At 42.6% G+C, this 18,295-nt stretch overlaps 1 protein-coding gene across 1 annotated transcript in view; it reads left to right on the top strand.

The window, feature by feature from the left end:
* The first annotated feature begins 1,998 nt into the window (after window positions 1-1,998).
* Window positions 1,999-18,295, top strand: part of WWTR1 (WW domain containing transcription regulator 1) — a 132,305-nt gene continuing 116,008 nt past the window's right edge. Inside the window, exons 1-2 of the mRNA XM_045851395.1 lie at window positions 1,999-2,361; window positions 2,795-3,228. Of these exons, the coding sequence (XP_045707351.1) occupies window positions 2,798-3,228 (431 nt within the window). The 5' untranslated portion in view covers window positions 1,999-2,361; window positions 2,795-2,797. The remainder of the gene's footprint in view (window positions 2,362-2,794; window positions 3,229-18,295) is intronic.

Genomic DNA, 18,295 nt, shown 5'->3' with positions numbered 1-18,295 from the left:
CACATCTTACAGACTGTTTGGGAACATCTAACCGACTCTGAGTTATTCTGCTATTCAGTTTCCATTTCAGGTATCTGATCCTCTGTCCTTCACTATCTATTTCTTGGAGCTTATTAAGGAATGAAGACAATTTCCTTGCCCATCCAATCCCAATGCTGATTCTCATGACAGGGTTAGCTTCATAGCTCCCTCAGCATCTTCTTTTTAGCAGCCAGGTACTATTTACAAAACAGGGCCTTCCTTCTTGGGTGAGGACCTTCCTGGAGTAGGGCTGGCCTCAGGTTTCCATCATTTAATCATCAGGTCAGCCTTGTGGCTTTTGAATAACCACAGGGTCCCAGTCACTTCCTTTAGTTTTATAGCTAATTTCCCCATTGTAGAAACCGTGGCGGTTTCTGAAGATAGCTTCTGCAAAGATGCCACTTCCCATGGAGTCACTTTTGGTGGCTTCCACCTTTCCTATGTGGATCCTGTGGGTAGAGTACTTGCTGCATGGGGAGTTCCAGTCTCCTGAAAGGAGCCATGCTCTGCTTATCTTTGAAGGTGTTCCACGTGGCTGTTTTTCTCTAAGGCAACCCTGATCTGTACCACTCTATGGAAAGTCTGGAATCAGAGTACACCCACAAGGACAGATAATGGGGGAAGGTGGTTCACTTTCCTGAGCTCTGCTCTATTTTGGGCAATGATGGGTAGTAGCCATTGAGGAGTGGCCCCAAACACTCCCACCTTTTCCAAGGCAAAACTATAGGGTAGCCTTATTTTTCCTGTAAGCTTGTCTTCTTCAAGGCAACTCCGGATTATAATTTTGACTTCATTTCACCCTTATAAAAATGTTGAGGCACAATACTTGCACTTAATGCAATTTTATTTTGTTTAGCAAACAGGTATAACAGCTGCGTGCTGCTCAAAACACTTTACATATGTTGTGTTTTTTAAAGTACTTCATAAACTTCTATAGAAATTAAATAGGGCGGGGTGGGGTTTTTTGAAGCGTGTCTTACCTATTAGCCACTTTCCCTTTCCCCCAGTGGAGAGGGGACAGGAGAGAGGGAATTGAGCTACTCCGGAGGGTAAGGCCGCCTACTACTAACCGCAGCTGTCTTGCCAGGCTAGATCTAGGGGCAGGGGGTCTCCACCCCTCGCTCAGATTCAGTCCGTGGGAGGGTGAGTGGCTTTTCCCGGGTCACTGGCGCACCCTCTTTACTCCCAGCCACCTGCTTGGGTTCCATCCCAGTTCCAGGCTCTCTGGAGGGCGTCAGGGACATTCCAATCCTCCCACTACCCTCGCGGATGTGGCGGGGGAGGGGCCCACTATTGCTCTCCCTTTCCAGCACCCAGCTTTGTCTAAATTTCTTCTCAATCCCTGGTGACCTGATTCACCCCGCAGAGGAAACTAAGGATTGATGAATGATTCGAAGGTTGTTTGTTTACAACGCACCCACTGGCGAAGCCGCATCTCTAACGACAGAGGTACTTTCTGGGCACCGTCTGCGCTCGAGCAGACAATTGAAAGCCAAACAGCCAGAAGTCTCCTCGCCAGACCAAATATGGTCACAAGCGCTTAAGCAGCCTCCCTTGGAAAGGCTGGCGTTGGTGTCTCCCCTAGCAGGGGCGCACCCAGGCCCGCCCTCGGGCAGAATCGCGGATCGGTGAGGCGCTCCCCGCGCTCCCGGCCTTAGCACCGGGTACGAAGGGAGGGCGCCGCACCCAGGACCGGCCTCTCCTCCGTCTGGGCCCCTCACCCGCGTGCCCTCGCCGCCTCCGGCCTTGGTTTCGGTCCACAAGTCCTTGATTAAACAGGCTCGGGTCACTTTCCCTTTGATCCCGCCCCAAGTCCGTGGTAAACTCAAAGGAATGCAGATCCAGGGCTCCGTGGGAGAGGTCCGCACGACCTGAAGGAGTGGGTGGGGGACACCCTTCTCCTCTTAGCCTGCAAAGTACCCATCACGCCCAAGGTTTTCTGGAGCCGGAGTGGGGGAGGAGGAGAAGGAGGAGGAAGGGGAGGGACGAGCCGGGGCAGGCAGGCTCAGGGCTTGGAGGTCATGCATAATTCAACAGCTCAACATTCGGCCCGCCTCTTTCCTGGGAGTGGGAGTTTGCTCCAAACTTTGTTTATGGGACAGTCCAGGAGCCGCGGCGGCCGCGCTGTCTGCTTCTTCGTCTCCTCCTTCGAGAGCCCGAACGCCTGAGGCCAATTTTGGGGATGTGAGAGCCGAAGCCCCTCGACTGTCAGACACCAAGGCGGGTCGGGATTTGCCAGCTGGGCTCCGGCTCCAGTCCTGCAACCTCGGGACGCACCCGAGCGACCCAGGCCCGACAGCGGCCGCCGCACACCCAGACTCGGCTTCACTGCGTGCCCAGGTAGTGCCCGCTGGAGCGCGCCCGCGCTCCACTCACTCCCGGGCGCCCGGCCCCTCGGGCTTCCGGGGTCGAGATGTGGAGTTGGCTTGGGTTGAGACTTATTTGGGGAGGGGGTGGGGGCGGGGGACTGCCTGCCCTGGAAAATTGCGACCTGATCTTTGTCATCAACAATTCAGCAAGGGCCCGAGTGCAGTTACCTACACCCCCCGCCCCCACCTCCGCTTTTCCTGCTCCTCTCAGTAACTTTTTTTGCTCCAAGAAAGTTGCATAATTCTGGAGGACCAGAGGGACCCCTCCCCCATCCGGCTAGTCCTACGGCCGGGAGTCTGGGATCCCGAGGCGGACACCTATCTGTCTCTTTTTTCTCCATTTTCTCTCCTTACTCCCTCCTCTGACTTTAAATAAAAGGCTGATCTGACCTTTTTCCTTGCAGAAGATGAATCCGGCCTCGGCGCCCCCTCCGCTCCCGCCGCCTGGGCAGCAAGTGATCCATGTCACGCAGGACCTAGACACAGACCTCGAAGCCCTCTTCAACTCGGTCATGAACCCCAAACCCAGTTCGTGGCGGAAGAAGATCCTGCCAGAATCGTTCTTCAAGGAGCCTGACTCCGGCTCACACTCGCGCCAGTCGAGCACCGACTCCTCCGGCGGCCACCCGGGGCCCCGGCTGGCGGGTGGCGCCCAGCACGTTCGCTCGCACTCCTCGCCCGCGTCTCTGCAGCTGGGCACCGGCGCGGGCGCTGCGGGCAGCCCGGCGCAGCAGCACGCGCACCTTCGCCAGCAGTCCTACGATGTAACCGACGAGCTGCCTCTGCCCCCGGGCTGGGAGATGACCTTCACTGCCACTGGCCAGAGGTACTTCCTCAAGTAAGTCAGTCTGATGCTGGGGGGCGAGGGTTGGGTGGCATACAGAGTCACGATGCTCAGGGCGCGCTTGCTTGCTCGTGTGTGTGCGTGATGGTGTGTCTTTCCAGGTATCTTTCCCAAAGATCTGGGTACCTGGAAGTAAGGAATGGGTCCTGGGTATTGGAATGTTAAGGTACGACCAGAAGCAGAGTGGTGACGTTCTTCCAGGACATTGCAAGAGATTCGGGACGTAGAAACTCTAGAGGTAGGAGAAATAAAAGTAGTTTTTTTGGGGGGGGTGGGAACCAGTCCTCATGAGACACATAGGTTGACTTTGTCCTGAATCTGGAGTATTGACACAGACTCCTGGGCACAAACCCTAACCCCTCTCCTGACCTTTCTAAGTCAGATAGATACCTGAGACCCTGGTCCTCTGGGCTGTGACACCACGATAAAAGTGAGAAAAGTTCTGAGGCCTGGGGAGAAGAGGAACCCCTGGTGGTGTAGGTGGTCTTCAGTCAGTCTGTTACGGGGAAAAGCAAGCTGGAAAAGTGAACACTGCTTAGTAGGCCTCACCACTCCCAGCTTGGTGATGTAATGACCACACAGCACGGCGATGTAATTAACAACTGCGTGGTGAAGTGGTTGTGGGCTGGACAAATGAATTGTGTGGAAATTGGGTCAGGAGTTTTATTATGTCATTATGTCTTACTTGGTAACTTAAAATACCATCAAATCAGGAGCCTGCCTTGTCATTCTTCTTTCCTTCACCTTGTTCCAGCTTTCTGATGTAATGAATTGCATTAGGTTCGTGTTAGACTTACAGGAAAATATGTTCACAGATATAAAGAAGATTGTTTCCATTTTGGTACCTTAAAAGGATTATATTCCAGAAGAGAAACCAAGCTGGAACTTGAAATGTAACCAGTGAGGTCATGGAGGGTCAGGCTACCCATGGCCTAGATGGAAGTTGTGCCAGCTGGACCTTTTGGTTCAGGATTGCCTTCCCTGGCTGGCCATTCACAGCCACTGAGGGAAATCCTCTTCCAAGAACTTGCCTTTAGAGTTTATTTATTAAAAGCCCATGTTTCTTTGATGGAGCAGTCTAAGTTTAAATGTTATGTTAAGACATTGTGTGCTATTTAAAAAATATAATCCTTTTTTTAAAGATTTTATTTATTTACTTTTAGAGAGGGGAAGCGCAGGAGTGAGAGAGGGAGAGAGAGAGAGGGAGAAAGAGAACCATCGATAGGGTTGCCTCTGGCACACCTCCAACTGGGGACCTGGCCCACAACTCAGGCATGTGCCTTGGTTGAGAATTGAACCTTCAATCTTTCAGTTTTCAGGCCAGTGCTCAATCCACTGAGAACACCAGCCAGGGCTCAATCCTTTCTTTGGTATTAATATTTGCTATCCAAGGGTCTTAATAATTAATACACAGTAATGGATGAGGTTTATTTTAACCAACTCTGACTCCTACTGGTGACCAATTATTCCTTCCTTATCCCAAAGCTGTAGACAGCTTGTACAAGGAGGAGTTTTTTATTTGTTTCTGGGTTGGTGCAATGCTGAGAAGTACTTTTTCTGAAACAGACTTGGTGGCTATTTTATTCCACCACTGGTCTTCCTGTTATTGAGTGACAATGTGGAAATGTACTCAGTTCTTTGATTTTTAAATGGCTGGTGGAATTCAAATATGTGATGTAATAACATGACATCTTTCTAAATGTGATGATGTTGTTCTGAAGGATGACATTCGTTTCTAGAGCACATGAAGGTCCCAAATAGCTAGCATCTTGTATTAATAAGTAAGTGCAGTTTTGAATATTTTATTGTAACTTTTATAGGAATAGAGTTAGTAAGAAATAAAATTTAAAAAGTAACAATAATATGCAATAATTTGGAGGGGGGGTCTTTTTTGGACCCAAATGGTTTTTCAACTGTGTTTATGAATATACAGACAACTATATAAGAAGATTTGGGCTTGCCCATTATCTGAGGAAAGCTAAGGAAAAAAGACCCTCCAATAAAAGCAGAACAAAAAAATTCCCTTTTATACACGTTTTGAATGACTGGAGCAGCTCAGAACTATGTTTGTGAAACTAGGGTAGCAGTGTAAGTTAGCCTTGGGTTTAGAGAGAAAGTTGCTCTGATTCATCTGTCCATCTCCCCAACTACAACCACTTCCCAGCCCAAAGTAAAGTGCATCTTCATTTCACTGGATCGTCAGTGAAAACAGCTGAAAAAACAGGTAGGTAGTAGGCTAGCCTGATCTGATGCTATCCCTGGAAATTTTCTGGCCAAGTTGTTTGGGGAACTAAAGAAATTAAGTCATTATGACTACTGTCTTTCAAGATTAGCAATCTGCCAAGAGGTTCTCTGAGTTTCTGCTGGAACTTTGTTTAAAGTCGGAATAAGGCAAATGTTATATGTCACACTTTGTTGCACAGCCTCAAAAGGCAATGTACTTTGGTGGATTAAGTTTGAAAAATGATGGCAATTGACCTTGATTTAATTTCCTAAAATCTGCTCATTACTTTGCTCCATCATCTGTAAAATGGTGCTAGCAATAGAATCCCAGGTCAGGAATTGAAGGCTTTCTAAATCAGAAATCAAAGTATTTTAAAATTGACATTGGCTGTTTTTTTTTCTTCTAGAAAACTGAGGACAGGGAACAGTGATGACTTAACTTTGGGAAAGCCATGTGGTTATTTAATGGCAGACCCTGGACTGGGGCTCTAATCTGTTGCCCTCTGCTTACAGAGCAGTTTTCCGGTTTCCCGTTCCCACCTTTGTGCCCACATGTCACTTCACCAGCTGAACAATGAGCTTAAGGGAAAATAAAGTCTGGACATCTAAGACGCCTTAAAGGGCTTTTTGTCGTTTTCTCAGGGAAGATTGTTCCTAGGTATATGATATAATCACTCGAAGGGCACCTTTGCTGACTGTTCATCCTGTGCTGTTCAGGCATTGCTTTGGGGTAGCATGTAACCACAGGGAAGATCAAATGTTAAAAACACGGGGCCTCTGAAAGCGACAGCCCCGTTCCTGATGTGCTCTAAGGATCAAAAACCAGGCGGGGTGTGTGCGTGGGCATTGGACTCTTAGCAACCGGGCAACTGACTTTCAACATTGATCACACTGAGGTTTTAAACTGTTTCTGGTTATAAATGGAATACATGTTGGTTGTACATAAACCAGAAAATAGAGAATTATAAAGAATAAAATGATCTGGCTTCAGTAGAACTTTCCATTGCGGGATATTTTCATTTGAATAACATTCTATTAGAAAAAATATCTTATCCCCACTCTTAAATGCAATTCCAATTATAATATTTGTCTGCCACTCCAAATTTTTAGTAATAATTTTCATGTTTTGCCTTTTTTTAAATGTGTGGTAGAAAATTATTTTTGTCAAAGTGATTTATGCACTTGGTAACAAATCCAATAGAACAGAAGGACTTTTGTTGAAAAACAGTGGTTTCCTTCACCTCCTTAAACCTCACAAAGAGGACCTTTTAATTTTTTTAACTGTTTCTGTATTTAATTCTTAGATTGTTACCTTCTTAACTTTAATATTTGTTTACCACTATTTTTGTCTTATCAACTTTAACTCCTGATATGAAAATGAAATGTAGCTCCTTAAGTTTTCTTTCTTCCTCTTCCAAATTTAATATTTATATTGTTTTTAGTTTGTTAGGTCATCTTTGTTATTTTTGGGGTCAGCTTTTGACAGTATTTCTTGACTCTCCATTTTGTAAGTGAAGGAGGTTTGGGTAGCTACCTGTTATATAATTTAATATTTATTAACAGCACTCTAACATTCCAAAGCCCTGAACCAGTTACCAATAAAAGTTTTGTGCTTTGCCCCAAAATGTATCTTTTTATTTATAAATTGTTCTGTTTTTAAAAGATTTGAGGGGAAGGGAGGGAGAAAGAGAGGGAGAGAAACATGGATGCATGAGAGATACACTGACCCGTTGCCTCTTGTGTGCTCCCAGCTGGGACCTGGCCTGCAACCCAGGCACGTGCCTCAGCAGGTAATTGAAGTGGTGACTTTTTGGTTTGCAGGCCAGTGCTCGATCTATTGAGCCATGCCAGCCAGGACTATAGATTATTCTTGAAGTTGAAAATCCATAGACAACAATTACATTATTGCAATTCTATAAATATAATTCATTTAGACTTGCACATTGGATTTGGTGTCAGGACTCCTAAGCCAGTCAGAAGATGATATATCAGCACCAAAGTCAAACAGATTCATTCTTTTCACTCTTATAGTTGTTTACATTTGTGTCACCTTTTAGTTTCTTCGTCCTTGTACCTTGACTTCCTTTGTACCTTGATTTCTTCCTGGTACTTCTAATTACCTTTTTATATGTTTATTTGTTATTTGTCTTTGTCCATGTCTCAAAATTTTTCTAGGCTCTTAATCCCATCAGTCTATCAAGTTGTTTCCTAAGCTTTTATGCCCAGATCCCTTCATCTTTCTGTGCCATTCAGGACTTTAGCCCTACAACAGAGTTGTCATCCTGGAATTTCTTTTTACTTCTTTCCATGGTTGAAAGTGCTATTTCCTTTTTCCATATCTTCCTCTTTTCCAGTTTATGCCTACATTTTGTTGGAGTACGTGCTTGAATAACTTCATAAGAAATGTTTGTGGGATGTAAATTTTTCAAGTCCTTTTCAATTTGAAAATATTTATTTTAAAAGTTGTTTTAAAATGATTTTCTTAAAGAACTGACTTGAGTGTTTTCTATTTATCTTTGGATGACAATATATAATGTAGTTGTTTTCACAAAGGGCTTTTTGTCATTCAAAAAGTATTGCCTACTGCCTTAGTTTCTTAGTAAAATGAGGATAGTAATAACTATTTCGTGGTACTCTGAAAGATCAGATGAGATAACATATTTGAAGTGCCTGGCACATAGTAGACTTTCTGTGCAAGTTTCTTCTTGCCTCCCCTTGCCTCTCTCCCCACACACATACCCTGCCTGTCTACCTGGCCCAAATCCGATGCAGAAACCTTGACAGTAAAAAAGCTGATTTTAACTCTCAGTTGTACTTATGACCCTGAGTGACAACCTGGATCTGGGATTGAAGGCCAGTTTTTAAAATTTAAAGTAAGGATTGAGAGTCACTTTTCCTGTTAAGGAACCTAAATAGGAATGCCTACCTGGATGCCCTTTTGCTTTAGCATCTTGGGCAGATAATACCTAACCCCTTCTGATGACAGTCTTTTATTTCTTGGAATCTGGCTTGTAGCTACTAGTGGGCTGATTTTGTGTGGGGTGGAGGGAGGATGGGGTGGAGAAATGGGAGACTTGAAGAGGGGAGGTGGTTGACATTTGTTGATGACCTATTCTATGCCAGACAAGGCAGGGAGCTGAGTCCGAGCTTCCCAGAGAGACATCATCAGAATCAGCCATGAAATACACTCCTGACGTGTGTGTATAAAAACTTTTTTCATAACCCTAGGTGCTTTCACATATGTTTTCTTTTAACCCTTGTAGTGACTCTGTGAATAGGTACCTGTTATTAACTCATTTTACTGTTGAAGAAACTGAGGCTTGATAGGTTGAGTCAATGGCCTAGGGTCACATAATAGGTGAGCGGCAGAGATTGAATTGTGATTCTAAAACCTATGTTCCTGCCCTTACATTGTGCTGCCTCATGCCAACTACATGCCCATAATTAGGCCCTATAATTAGATATCCTAGAAGAGAAGGTAACTCTGGAGTGGTGGATGGAACATTAGAGTTTGCTTCTGAACTCAGTCTGGGTGATCAAATTTGGAGCTCTTGGTGCTAGAGGGAGAGAGAGAAAGAGGGGAGATGAAACAAACAAACCAGACATGGATCATATACCTACAGTGCCTATTTATATATTATTCTGAAGATTTCCACCATTAAGGAATCCATATCATTTCACAGGGAACACAGGTGTGCCTGGGAGGCGATGACCTAATTGGAGTCTGGATTAGGTGCACTGCTGAGGACTTGTGGACAGGGTTAATTAGATAAATGTTTGTAAAGTAGTTCCAAGGAGAAAAAGAGACAGATTTTTCTCATTACCTTTATGATTGCAGAGATTGATTGGAAATAAATTTCTGTAGAGATTTGAGGCACTGAGTCTCAATTTTTGCTTGTTGACCAACTGAATTAAGACTTGTAGGAATTACAGCCTGAAATCTCACCCCTTCCCTTCCCTTTCTCTTTCAGTTAAATATCTAATCACAGGAGAGGGAGATGGAAATAAAAGAACCAACCAAGTCAGGGAATAGTTTTCTTTTGTTGTTGTTGTTGTTTTTTTAAATAAAGGGTGATTTGGAAGACTGAGGACTGAAGTAGTTAGCTTATTATGGAAGGGCAAATTCTGAAGGGATAGCCCTTTTGCTGGTCTGTGGGAAGCCGTGAATGTTTTAGTGCATTGAAATACTGGTAGAGCAGTGTTTTCCAGTGTGCATTCCTTGGAGCCCTAGTTCATTCACATGCTTTGAGAACAAAAGGTTTCTGGACCTATCGGTTTAGGACAGGGATGTCAAACTCATCTTCACCATTTTGAAGGCAACCTCGAGGCTGATGTGGCCCCCGGTGAAAATGAGTTCGATACCCCTGGTTTAGGACGTGTGGCATGCTCTTATCCTTCCCTTAGAATTCACAATATATTAAAACATTGAAGACTCCAAAGTCACTTATTACAAAAACTAGTTTATTTTTGTTTAAGCCAATATTTCACAAAGTTATTTGATTTTTGAACATTTGTATTATAACTACCATCTATTATCATCCACTCAGGAATGAAACCTTTTTGTGACCTTCACTGTTCTTACAGTTGAGAGTTTCATGTCTGAATTAAGTTACAGTTTTTCTTTTTAGTGTGCTTTGTGTATATATATTTTCATTTATATTTCATGATTTAACAGTTAATTACCAATGCTTAGAAGTGAGAAATGGCCCTGAATGTCAGACAAGTGGGATATAATACAAGAAAAATAGCAATTACAGTACAGTTTGATAGGATCGTAATCCTGGTTTGTTTTTATTTTCTTATTTTTTTTCACTTTTTAAAAAGATTTTATTTATTTATTTTTAGAGAGGGAAGGGAGGGAGATAGAGAGAGAGAGAGAGAAACATCAATGTGCAGTTGCTGGGGGTAATGGCCTGTAACCCAGGCATGTACCCTGACTAGGAATCAAACCTGTGACACTTTGGTTCGCAGCCTGTGCTCAATCCACTGAGATATGCCAGCCAGGGCGTGGTTTGTTTTTAGGGGTGTGTGTGTGTGTGTGTGTGTGTGTGTGTGTGTGTGTGTAAGAGAGAGAGAAAGAGAGAGAGAGAAAAGAAGAAGGGTACATACCAAAATGTGTACAGTAGTAATTTCTAGGATTATGGATAATTTTTCTTGTCTACTTCCTGCCTTTCTGTCTGTTCCAAATATTCTATGATAAACATGTTTCTTTTCTTTTTAAAAATATTTGTTTATTTTTAGAGTGAGGAAAAGGGAGGCAGAAAGAGAGTGAGAGAAACAGATGTGAGAGAGAAACATCTGTTGATTGCCTCTCATTCATATGTGCCTTGGAGCAGGACTGAACCTACAACCAGGCATGTGCCCTGACCAGGAATTGAACCTGTGACCTTTTGCTTTGTGGGACAATGCTTAACCAACTGAGCCATGCTGGTCAGGGCATATATTTCTTTATTTCTTTCTTTATTTTTTAAATATATTTTATTGATTATGCTATTACAACTGTCCCATCCCATCCCCACCCCTTTATTCCCCTCTGCCCTGCATCCACCTTCCCACCTGCATTCCTCCCCACTTAATTCACGTCCATGGGTTATATATATAAGTTCTTTAGCTTCTTCACTTCCTGTACTATTCTCAACCTCCCCTTGTCTATTTTCTACTGACCATTTATGCTTCTTATTCCCTGTAGCTTTTCTCCCATTCTCCCCCCTTCCCCTCCCTGTTGATAACCCGCCAAACGTAGAAATGTGATCTCCATTTCTACGTTTCTTTTTAAATTGGCAAGAGTGAGGTTATAAAAACTACAAGAGAAGGAAAGAGAAGAATCAGTGGAGTGGTAGATCTTGGTAGGTAGATTTGGACCCTGGGGCCATCTTAGCTGAAGCTCAGTTTATGTAACTGAAGTGTATTTCTTGTTTTGGGTTTTTTTTCTTTAGAAATGAATTGACAGAGTAATTGCTAAAATCTTAACCAAGAATTCTCCATAGGTGTCCCCTTAGGATGAGAAGGCAGCTTATGGAGAATCTCAGGTGATATGGATTCCTTCAGTCTATCCTTTATCTGCATGCTCTCTTTCCTAGAGTTCTAGCTTTTATTTTCTGTTCCATCTAGGCACAGCAGGCAGTAAATAGGAAAGGCCAAAATGATGTTCAGTTGTTTGGTGCTGTTAGGTGAAGTGAAATCAGGGGATATATATGCAGTGCTTATTGCTGTGCCTGGCAGGTAAGCACTGTCCAAAGTTTATTATTGTTACCATTCCTCTGGAGATGGGAACGGGAGCTGTGAACTCCCTTGACTTTTCCTTTGTGGCACCTAGAGGACATTAGTTGTTTCTTCATTTACAACGAAAAATTATTAAACTCCTTTTGTGTGCTTGCAGCATGCAGTGTACCTTGAGGTGAGAGATGGGTGCCAGGTTTCCTGACCTCAGGCAGCTGACAGTCTACCTGGGGAGACAAGGAGAACACAGACAAACCAGACTAAATAGCTGCCTTCTGACCTGTGTGGTGGCAGAACCTGGAGCAGCTGCTCCCCGTGGGTTGGAAGCTCTTGTGAGCTGTCTCATAATAAAGCAGTCCTTTCTATTTTGGCTACTGGTCTGAAATTTGCAGCCGTATTGAACGTCTTTTGGTTTCACCCATTGGCTATGCTCCCTCTGGCTTTGGAAACTTGCCACAAGCTATTACCTGTGCCTGGAACATTATTTCCCTGCCTTTTGCCTGGCTAACTCCTATGCTACCTTTAGGCATCAGCGTAGATGCCGTGCCTGCAGGAGGTTCTCCCTGACTCAGCCTCCATGCTGTTTTAGATGAGCCTGTTACGTGCTCCCAGAGCCCTGTGCCTTAGCTGAAGCACTACCACCTTAATACTGGTTAACTATTTCTCTTTTTTTAGTACTCTAACCTCCAGGAGGCAAGAATGGTGCTTGTCTTGCTTGTCATTGTATAACCTGAGCACAGTGCCTGGCACATAGGTGGGCACCTGATAAGGAAGAAATCCTGTCCTGTTATCTTTTAGTCATTTGCCTTAGACATTTCTCATAGGAATCTGCCATGTCTGGGAGTATAATTCCATCATACCTATGCCCCTTGGTCTGAAGGTTTAGAATTATAGCTCCACTTACTAAATGCAGTGGAGAGGAAGATGTATGAAGGGTGGGTGGGTGTTTACAGACATCTCTCTAAAGGTGATTGGGCATAAATGGAGCCTTGAAGAATGGGCAGAATGTGGGTAGGTGGGCAAAGAGGCCTCCTGGGAAAGAGGGGATAGGAAGAGAAGTGCAAGAAGCAGAAATGCTAAGGGTGTGATTTTTTAAAAAATAATTTTTATTTATTGATTTTAGAGAGAGGGAAGAGAGAGAGACAGAAACATCAGTTTGTTGGTCCCCTCATCTATACGCTCAGTGGTTGATTTTTGTATGTGCCCTGACTGGGGTTGATACTCTTAAGCAACAGAGCTACCTGGCCAGGGCCTAAAGGTGTGGCCCTGAGGCCAAGAAGAACATAGCCTGACTTGGGTGAAAACAAATGTTGGTTGGTAAGTGACTGTGCATCCCACTGAGGCTTTAGACCTCAGCTAGGATGGGAATACTGACATTTTGCTAGTAAGTGTCAACTTCCTCATCTTTTAATTCTGAGATTGCCAATCTTAGCTTTATCTGAATGCAGGATAAGACCCCATCATTGACCCCTATCTTGGGATCTTTCTAGTTGTTTAGGGAACTAAGCATTTTATACTAACTTAAGAGTCTGAAATGGTGGAGCCTTTTATAGCAATCCATCCATCCATCCATCTGTCCATCCATATGTCATACATTCAGTTTAGCCTGTGCAGTTTCACAGTAGTGGGTGGTCTTTGCTCTTTGGCTCAGGCCCAGACCTACTGAGTCTGCCATTTCTGCTGGTAAATGAATAGTCTGTGGCTCTAGTTGTTCCCAGAACACCCGCATGTGGTTTTCAATAGTTTCTCAGCTCTTTTGAGGCTGATCAATGGGGCACAGATAACATTCAGATTCTGCAACCCAGTAAACCAACCAAGGCCCACCTACACCCTGTCCCCTGGGGATGCCTGATCTGAGCAGCCAGCAGCCTTCCTCTCAGGGGCAGCCTTCCTAAACTTGCAGTGAAGCCCAGCCAGAGTCTTTTCATGCTAAGCCACACGGCTGAATGAATCACATGGTAATGTTTTTAGATGACTTCTTTAAATTAAAAAAAGGTTTTTGAATAGGTAACACCCATAAATAACAAAAATTCAAATAGTACCAACACAGTACTGTGAGAAGTTTCTCTTCCACCTTCCCCTAGTCCTCTGATTCTCTTTCCAGAACACTAGTGTGAGGTAGCTGATGATATCTCAGTGCTACTCAAAGTGTGGCCCCATGAGCTGACACCATCTAGCTTGTCTGTAACTGGTTCCAGACAAGCTAGATATAGACGTTGAGAGTGCTTAGAAACTTTATAGGAAAATGACATTGTTGTAACAACTCAGCACAGGATCAGTGGGATTGTCTTACAGAACAGGGTAGTTTGAATGTGTCAAACTTTTGTGGTGACTCACACGTGGCCCAAGCCATCCACAGTAGGACCACAGACTGGTCTTGACAGATTGAAAATAAAAAAAACCATGGACCTTTACCACAAATAATTTGAGAATCACTGATCTGGTTCTCTTAATTCTATTTATCCATTCATTCATCCATCCACCCACCCTCCTATCATTTTATTTTTCTATCTATCCTTATAACTGTCTTTTATATATCAACCAACCAATCAATTATCATATCTCTTCTAAGAATAATCCACCTAAGATGTTGAATAGTGAGTCTTAATATAGGAACAAGCTTTATGGCACAAACGTTATGTATGATCTATTTTCTAGTACATAATATATTTTATGTGTTTGTGGTCGCTATGCTAACTCATTGTTTTGGAAATATGCTTTGGCACACTTCAGTTCTGAACACTGAAGATAAATCTAAATTCTGTTCTTTTTTTTGTGAATAATCTACCTGCAAGCATTGCTAGCTACGCACTGAGTAATTAAACCATGGTGCCTGGAGAAGAACATACATGTTGGATTGATTATTAAAAATACATATCCTTTTGTGCTGGCTTTTCTATAAACATTAAGATGCTGAATATTGGTCTTTCTCCCAATTGGTCCACGAACATCATTTTTTGGCCTGGGCGTTCAAGGACTGGGGAAGCAGCTGTGGTAACCCATTGAAAAGTAGAACATGCAAGCAAATGACAGATGGAACTAAAATAAACACATAACTTTTACTGACTTGATTTTAATCATTTTCAGATTTATTTTGAAAAGCTGGCTTTTTAACATACTTTTATCAAAAATATTAAAACAGCCCTGGCTGGCGTAGCTCAGTGGATTGAGTGCGGGCTGGGACCAAAGTGTCCCAGGTTCGATTCCCAGCTAGGGTACATTCCTGGGTTGCAGGCCATAACCCCCAGCAACCGCACATTGATGTTTCTCTCTTTCTCTCTCTCTCTCTCTCTATCTCCCCTCCCTTCCCTCCCTAAAAAAATAAATAAATAAAATCTTTAAAAAAAATTTAAAAAAAATATTAAAACAGAACTGAGGGATATAAAGTGAAAAGAGTCCTTTACCTACTAGTTTCTACTGAAGTGTAACCACTGTTCACAGTCGCTTTCATGTCTTCCAGGGATTTATTATGCACACATACGACTTCACTTATAATGGCATCAGTTGGTTGTTTTGCTGTTGTGGGAGCCACAAGCTTAGGTGGTCTTTGTTTCTGGTTGACCTTTACATGGTCTTGGAACTGCATAGAGTATAGGCATGGATTGAATTATGGAGAACTAGATGCGATGACTGATGGGGAAGTCTTAGGGAGAAAAGCTTTGTTGGAGTAACTATAGTTCAGAGATTGGAGTTTGGCTTTGTGGTTCAAGAAGCTGATGTCCTTGGTGCTCCGAAACTGATGAGGTTTTTGAGGATGGTCTGTGGGCTGTACTGGGATGAAATGGGGATAGAAATTCTAACTGCAGTTTTAGAATTCAAAGCAGTGACTTGAATATTTGCCACCCTGGAATGAAGTCCTTAAAGGGTGTTTTAGTCGCTGGGAACTTGGTTTGGTGGTACTGAAAAAGGGAACATGGGACATCATTTAAAAGATATCAAGGAGTGAAGTTGACAGGATTGGGTAATACATTAGATTGGAGCACTGAGGAAAAGATGGGAAAAGGAAGATTTACAAGCTGTATAATGGCATGAATGATGTCACCAATTGTAACAAGCAGTACTGAAAGGTTTAGGAGAGGTTGAGAAATTTTTTAACATGTTGAGTTTGAGGTAACATGAAGATATCCAGGGGAGATACACACACAATAGTTAACTGATTTATATCCAGATAACTAATGTTACCTAACTGTATCTGTGTAACTGTAACTCTGTATGTGTTTGTTCCAATTCAAATGTGGATGAGATTTCTGAGAGGTTACAGATAGAGTGAGAAAAAAAGAGAAGAAAGTCCCAGTAGACCCTGTAAAGGAGAAGGAGAAGAAGAAACAGCTAGAGAGATAGGAAGGAATCCATGAAATGCAGGGAAATTCAGGGAGCAGAAAGGGTTAATTCTGTGGGTTGTTTCTCAGAGGTCACGGTGAGAACTGAAAAATGTCCAGTGGATAGTTTTTCCACAGAGGACACTTTCTTTCCTCAGGGTAGGGCAAGGGCCTAGGGTACTAATTTACATAATCTAGTTTTTGAAGAGAGAAAAATGAAGAAATTAGGCATCTTAATCAGATAAGGCACATCATCCAGTTCCCTTATACTCTGTGGTGTTCCTGATGAGGAGTGCGGCTCTCTTACTACAGGTCTGATGGCGTATAGAAGGACCACACATTTGCCTATTTAAATATCCTGTTAAAATGAAGTCTCAAATCAGAGTTTTATAACTAACCGAGATAAATTATAAGATTTGGTAAAAACATTGCTCTGCAATAATCACTTGCTGTGAGGGATTACAGTCTCTGGTCTTAGCCAGGTAGAAACCTCGCCGCAGTTTATAGCACATGGGGCTGTTATTGCTGGCACGCGTCATACTTACTTGCAGCCATAACCATAGCAGAATCTGTTTGGAGAGCATCAGTTAAAAATTTATGTTTTGGAATATTACATGATTGTAGTTTCAGATAATCGTTTATCTTTCCTATCTTTATTTCTTCATTTGCTGTAACTGATTTTGATAGCTGGCAAAGGAGATTCTGAAATTAGTGCAGGTAAATGCCCAGGCCAGTTTATCCTTTCAAAATAGGTAAGTAAATAAAACATGTTTGATGACATCAGACTGGTTTGAGTGAGTCTGGATGTATTTTGTAGTTAAAGGTGGAAGTTAAAAAGCCATTCTGTTACATTTTGCTAGTATGGGGAGCACCTGGTGGCTTCGTTACTGGTTTGGAATTTGCATAAACATGTGAATTTTGTAGGAGGGATTAAGAAGCATAAAAGAAGCCGAAAATTTCAGTGTGACTTATAAAATTACCTAAATTTTCTGAAGATGCATTCTCTAGTCCAATTATCTCTACTTCCATGGGCCTGTTTTATGTAATGTGTGAAATGTAAGGCTATGTATGCAGAATGTTTGATAAATGTGGGTTCTTCTTACACAATTAAATCATCCAACATATATTTGACTACTCATGCAGTTTAACATAAAATCCAACCATAAATATATATTCTATAAAAACTCAAAAGAAAGAAAGATAGGAATGGAGAAAGGATCAGTTACTTAAATGTTAGGCTGTACTCAAATATGTTTTTAAGATATAATCTTTTTCCCAGGTCTTAAAAAAAGTTTAGCTATGTTATGTATGCAAAGAGTTAAACTTGAATTTACCGATCTTGCATCTGTGTAAGTATGGAGATGGCCAGGGCTGCTGTGCCTTGGGCTTTGGAAAGCGGAGTTCTTGAGCGGAGGTCCCAGGACGGCAACCCACGCAGCACACAGTGCAGCCGTTGTTCTTTCTGTTTGTCTGTTGCTTACCTGTTAATAACTATTGAGTAGTCTGTGATTATTAACAGATATTTAACAGCAGGGGCAGAGTAGAGTGTAGGGTCATTATGGACAATTTGGAATGTCAGCACTAAAGACATGATTTTAAAGGTTAGATCTAGAATTGTTGAAACTGTTGCCCGAAACTTTGGCAGGTGAGTAGAGCAAGGGATGGGCTAGCACAGCCTTTTTAATTATTAGCCAGAGTGAAGTGAGTCAAGGTGTGCCACAGAGTTTTTCGTTTAACCTAATAATTGGCCAGCCCTAGTTAATTGGTTGAAAACCATTAAAGGTTCTCAGCTGCACATGATTTTGGAATGTCCGACTTGCCTTGTGTGTGAATAAAAGGGCCCATGTTCTGGCTAATTAAAGTGCATTGTCCACAGTCTCCATAAAGCCAAGTGGCAGTAACAAGTTAAGTTTTAAGAGTTCTTGGAAGGTCCTTCTGAGGCATGGTAAATGTCTTGGTGACTGGTACGTATCTATTTGGAGTCTAGTTTTGAGAGCTGCTGAAAAAAAGAGTATTTTAAACTTCCAAGTGAGCATGGAGGTGTAAACTGATACCATGGAGTTGTTTGAGCTAAAGTAAAAGATTGTATTTACTGACACGTGTTACAAATGGGTTTTTTAAAACAATGTCTGTTTTGTACAGTGAGAGTAAAGTCTGCCAAGAGTAAAACAAAAAGTTATATAGTGGAACAAAAGAAAAGGATACTGTGAAATAAATAATATCTATATGATACCATTAAAATATAAGGTTTCCTTTCCAAAATATAAATATGAATTTTTAAAAGAATGTTTCAAAAATTG

Source organism: Phyllostomus hastatus, unplaced genomic scaffold (assembly GCF_019186645.2).
Source record: "Phyllostomus hastatus isolate PE091 unplaced genomic scaffold, TTU_PhHast_1.1 phas_contig_86, whole genome shotgun sequence".
Taxonomy (NCBI): Eukaryota; Metazoa; Chordata; class Mammalia; order Chiroptera; family Phyllostomidae; genus Phyllostomus; species Phyllostomus hastatus.
This window is presented reverse-complemented; position numbering and strand designations above follow the sequence as displayed.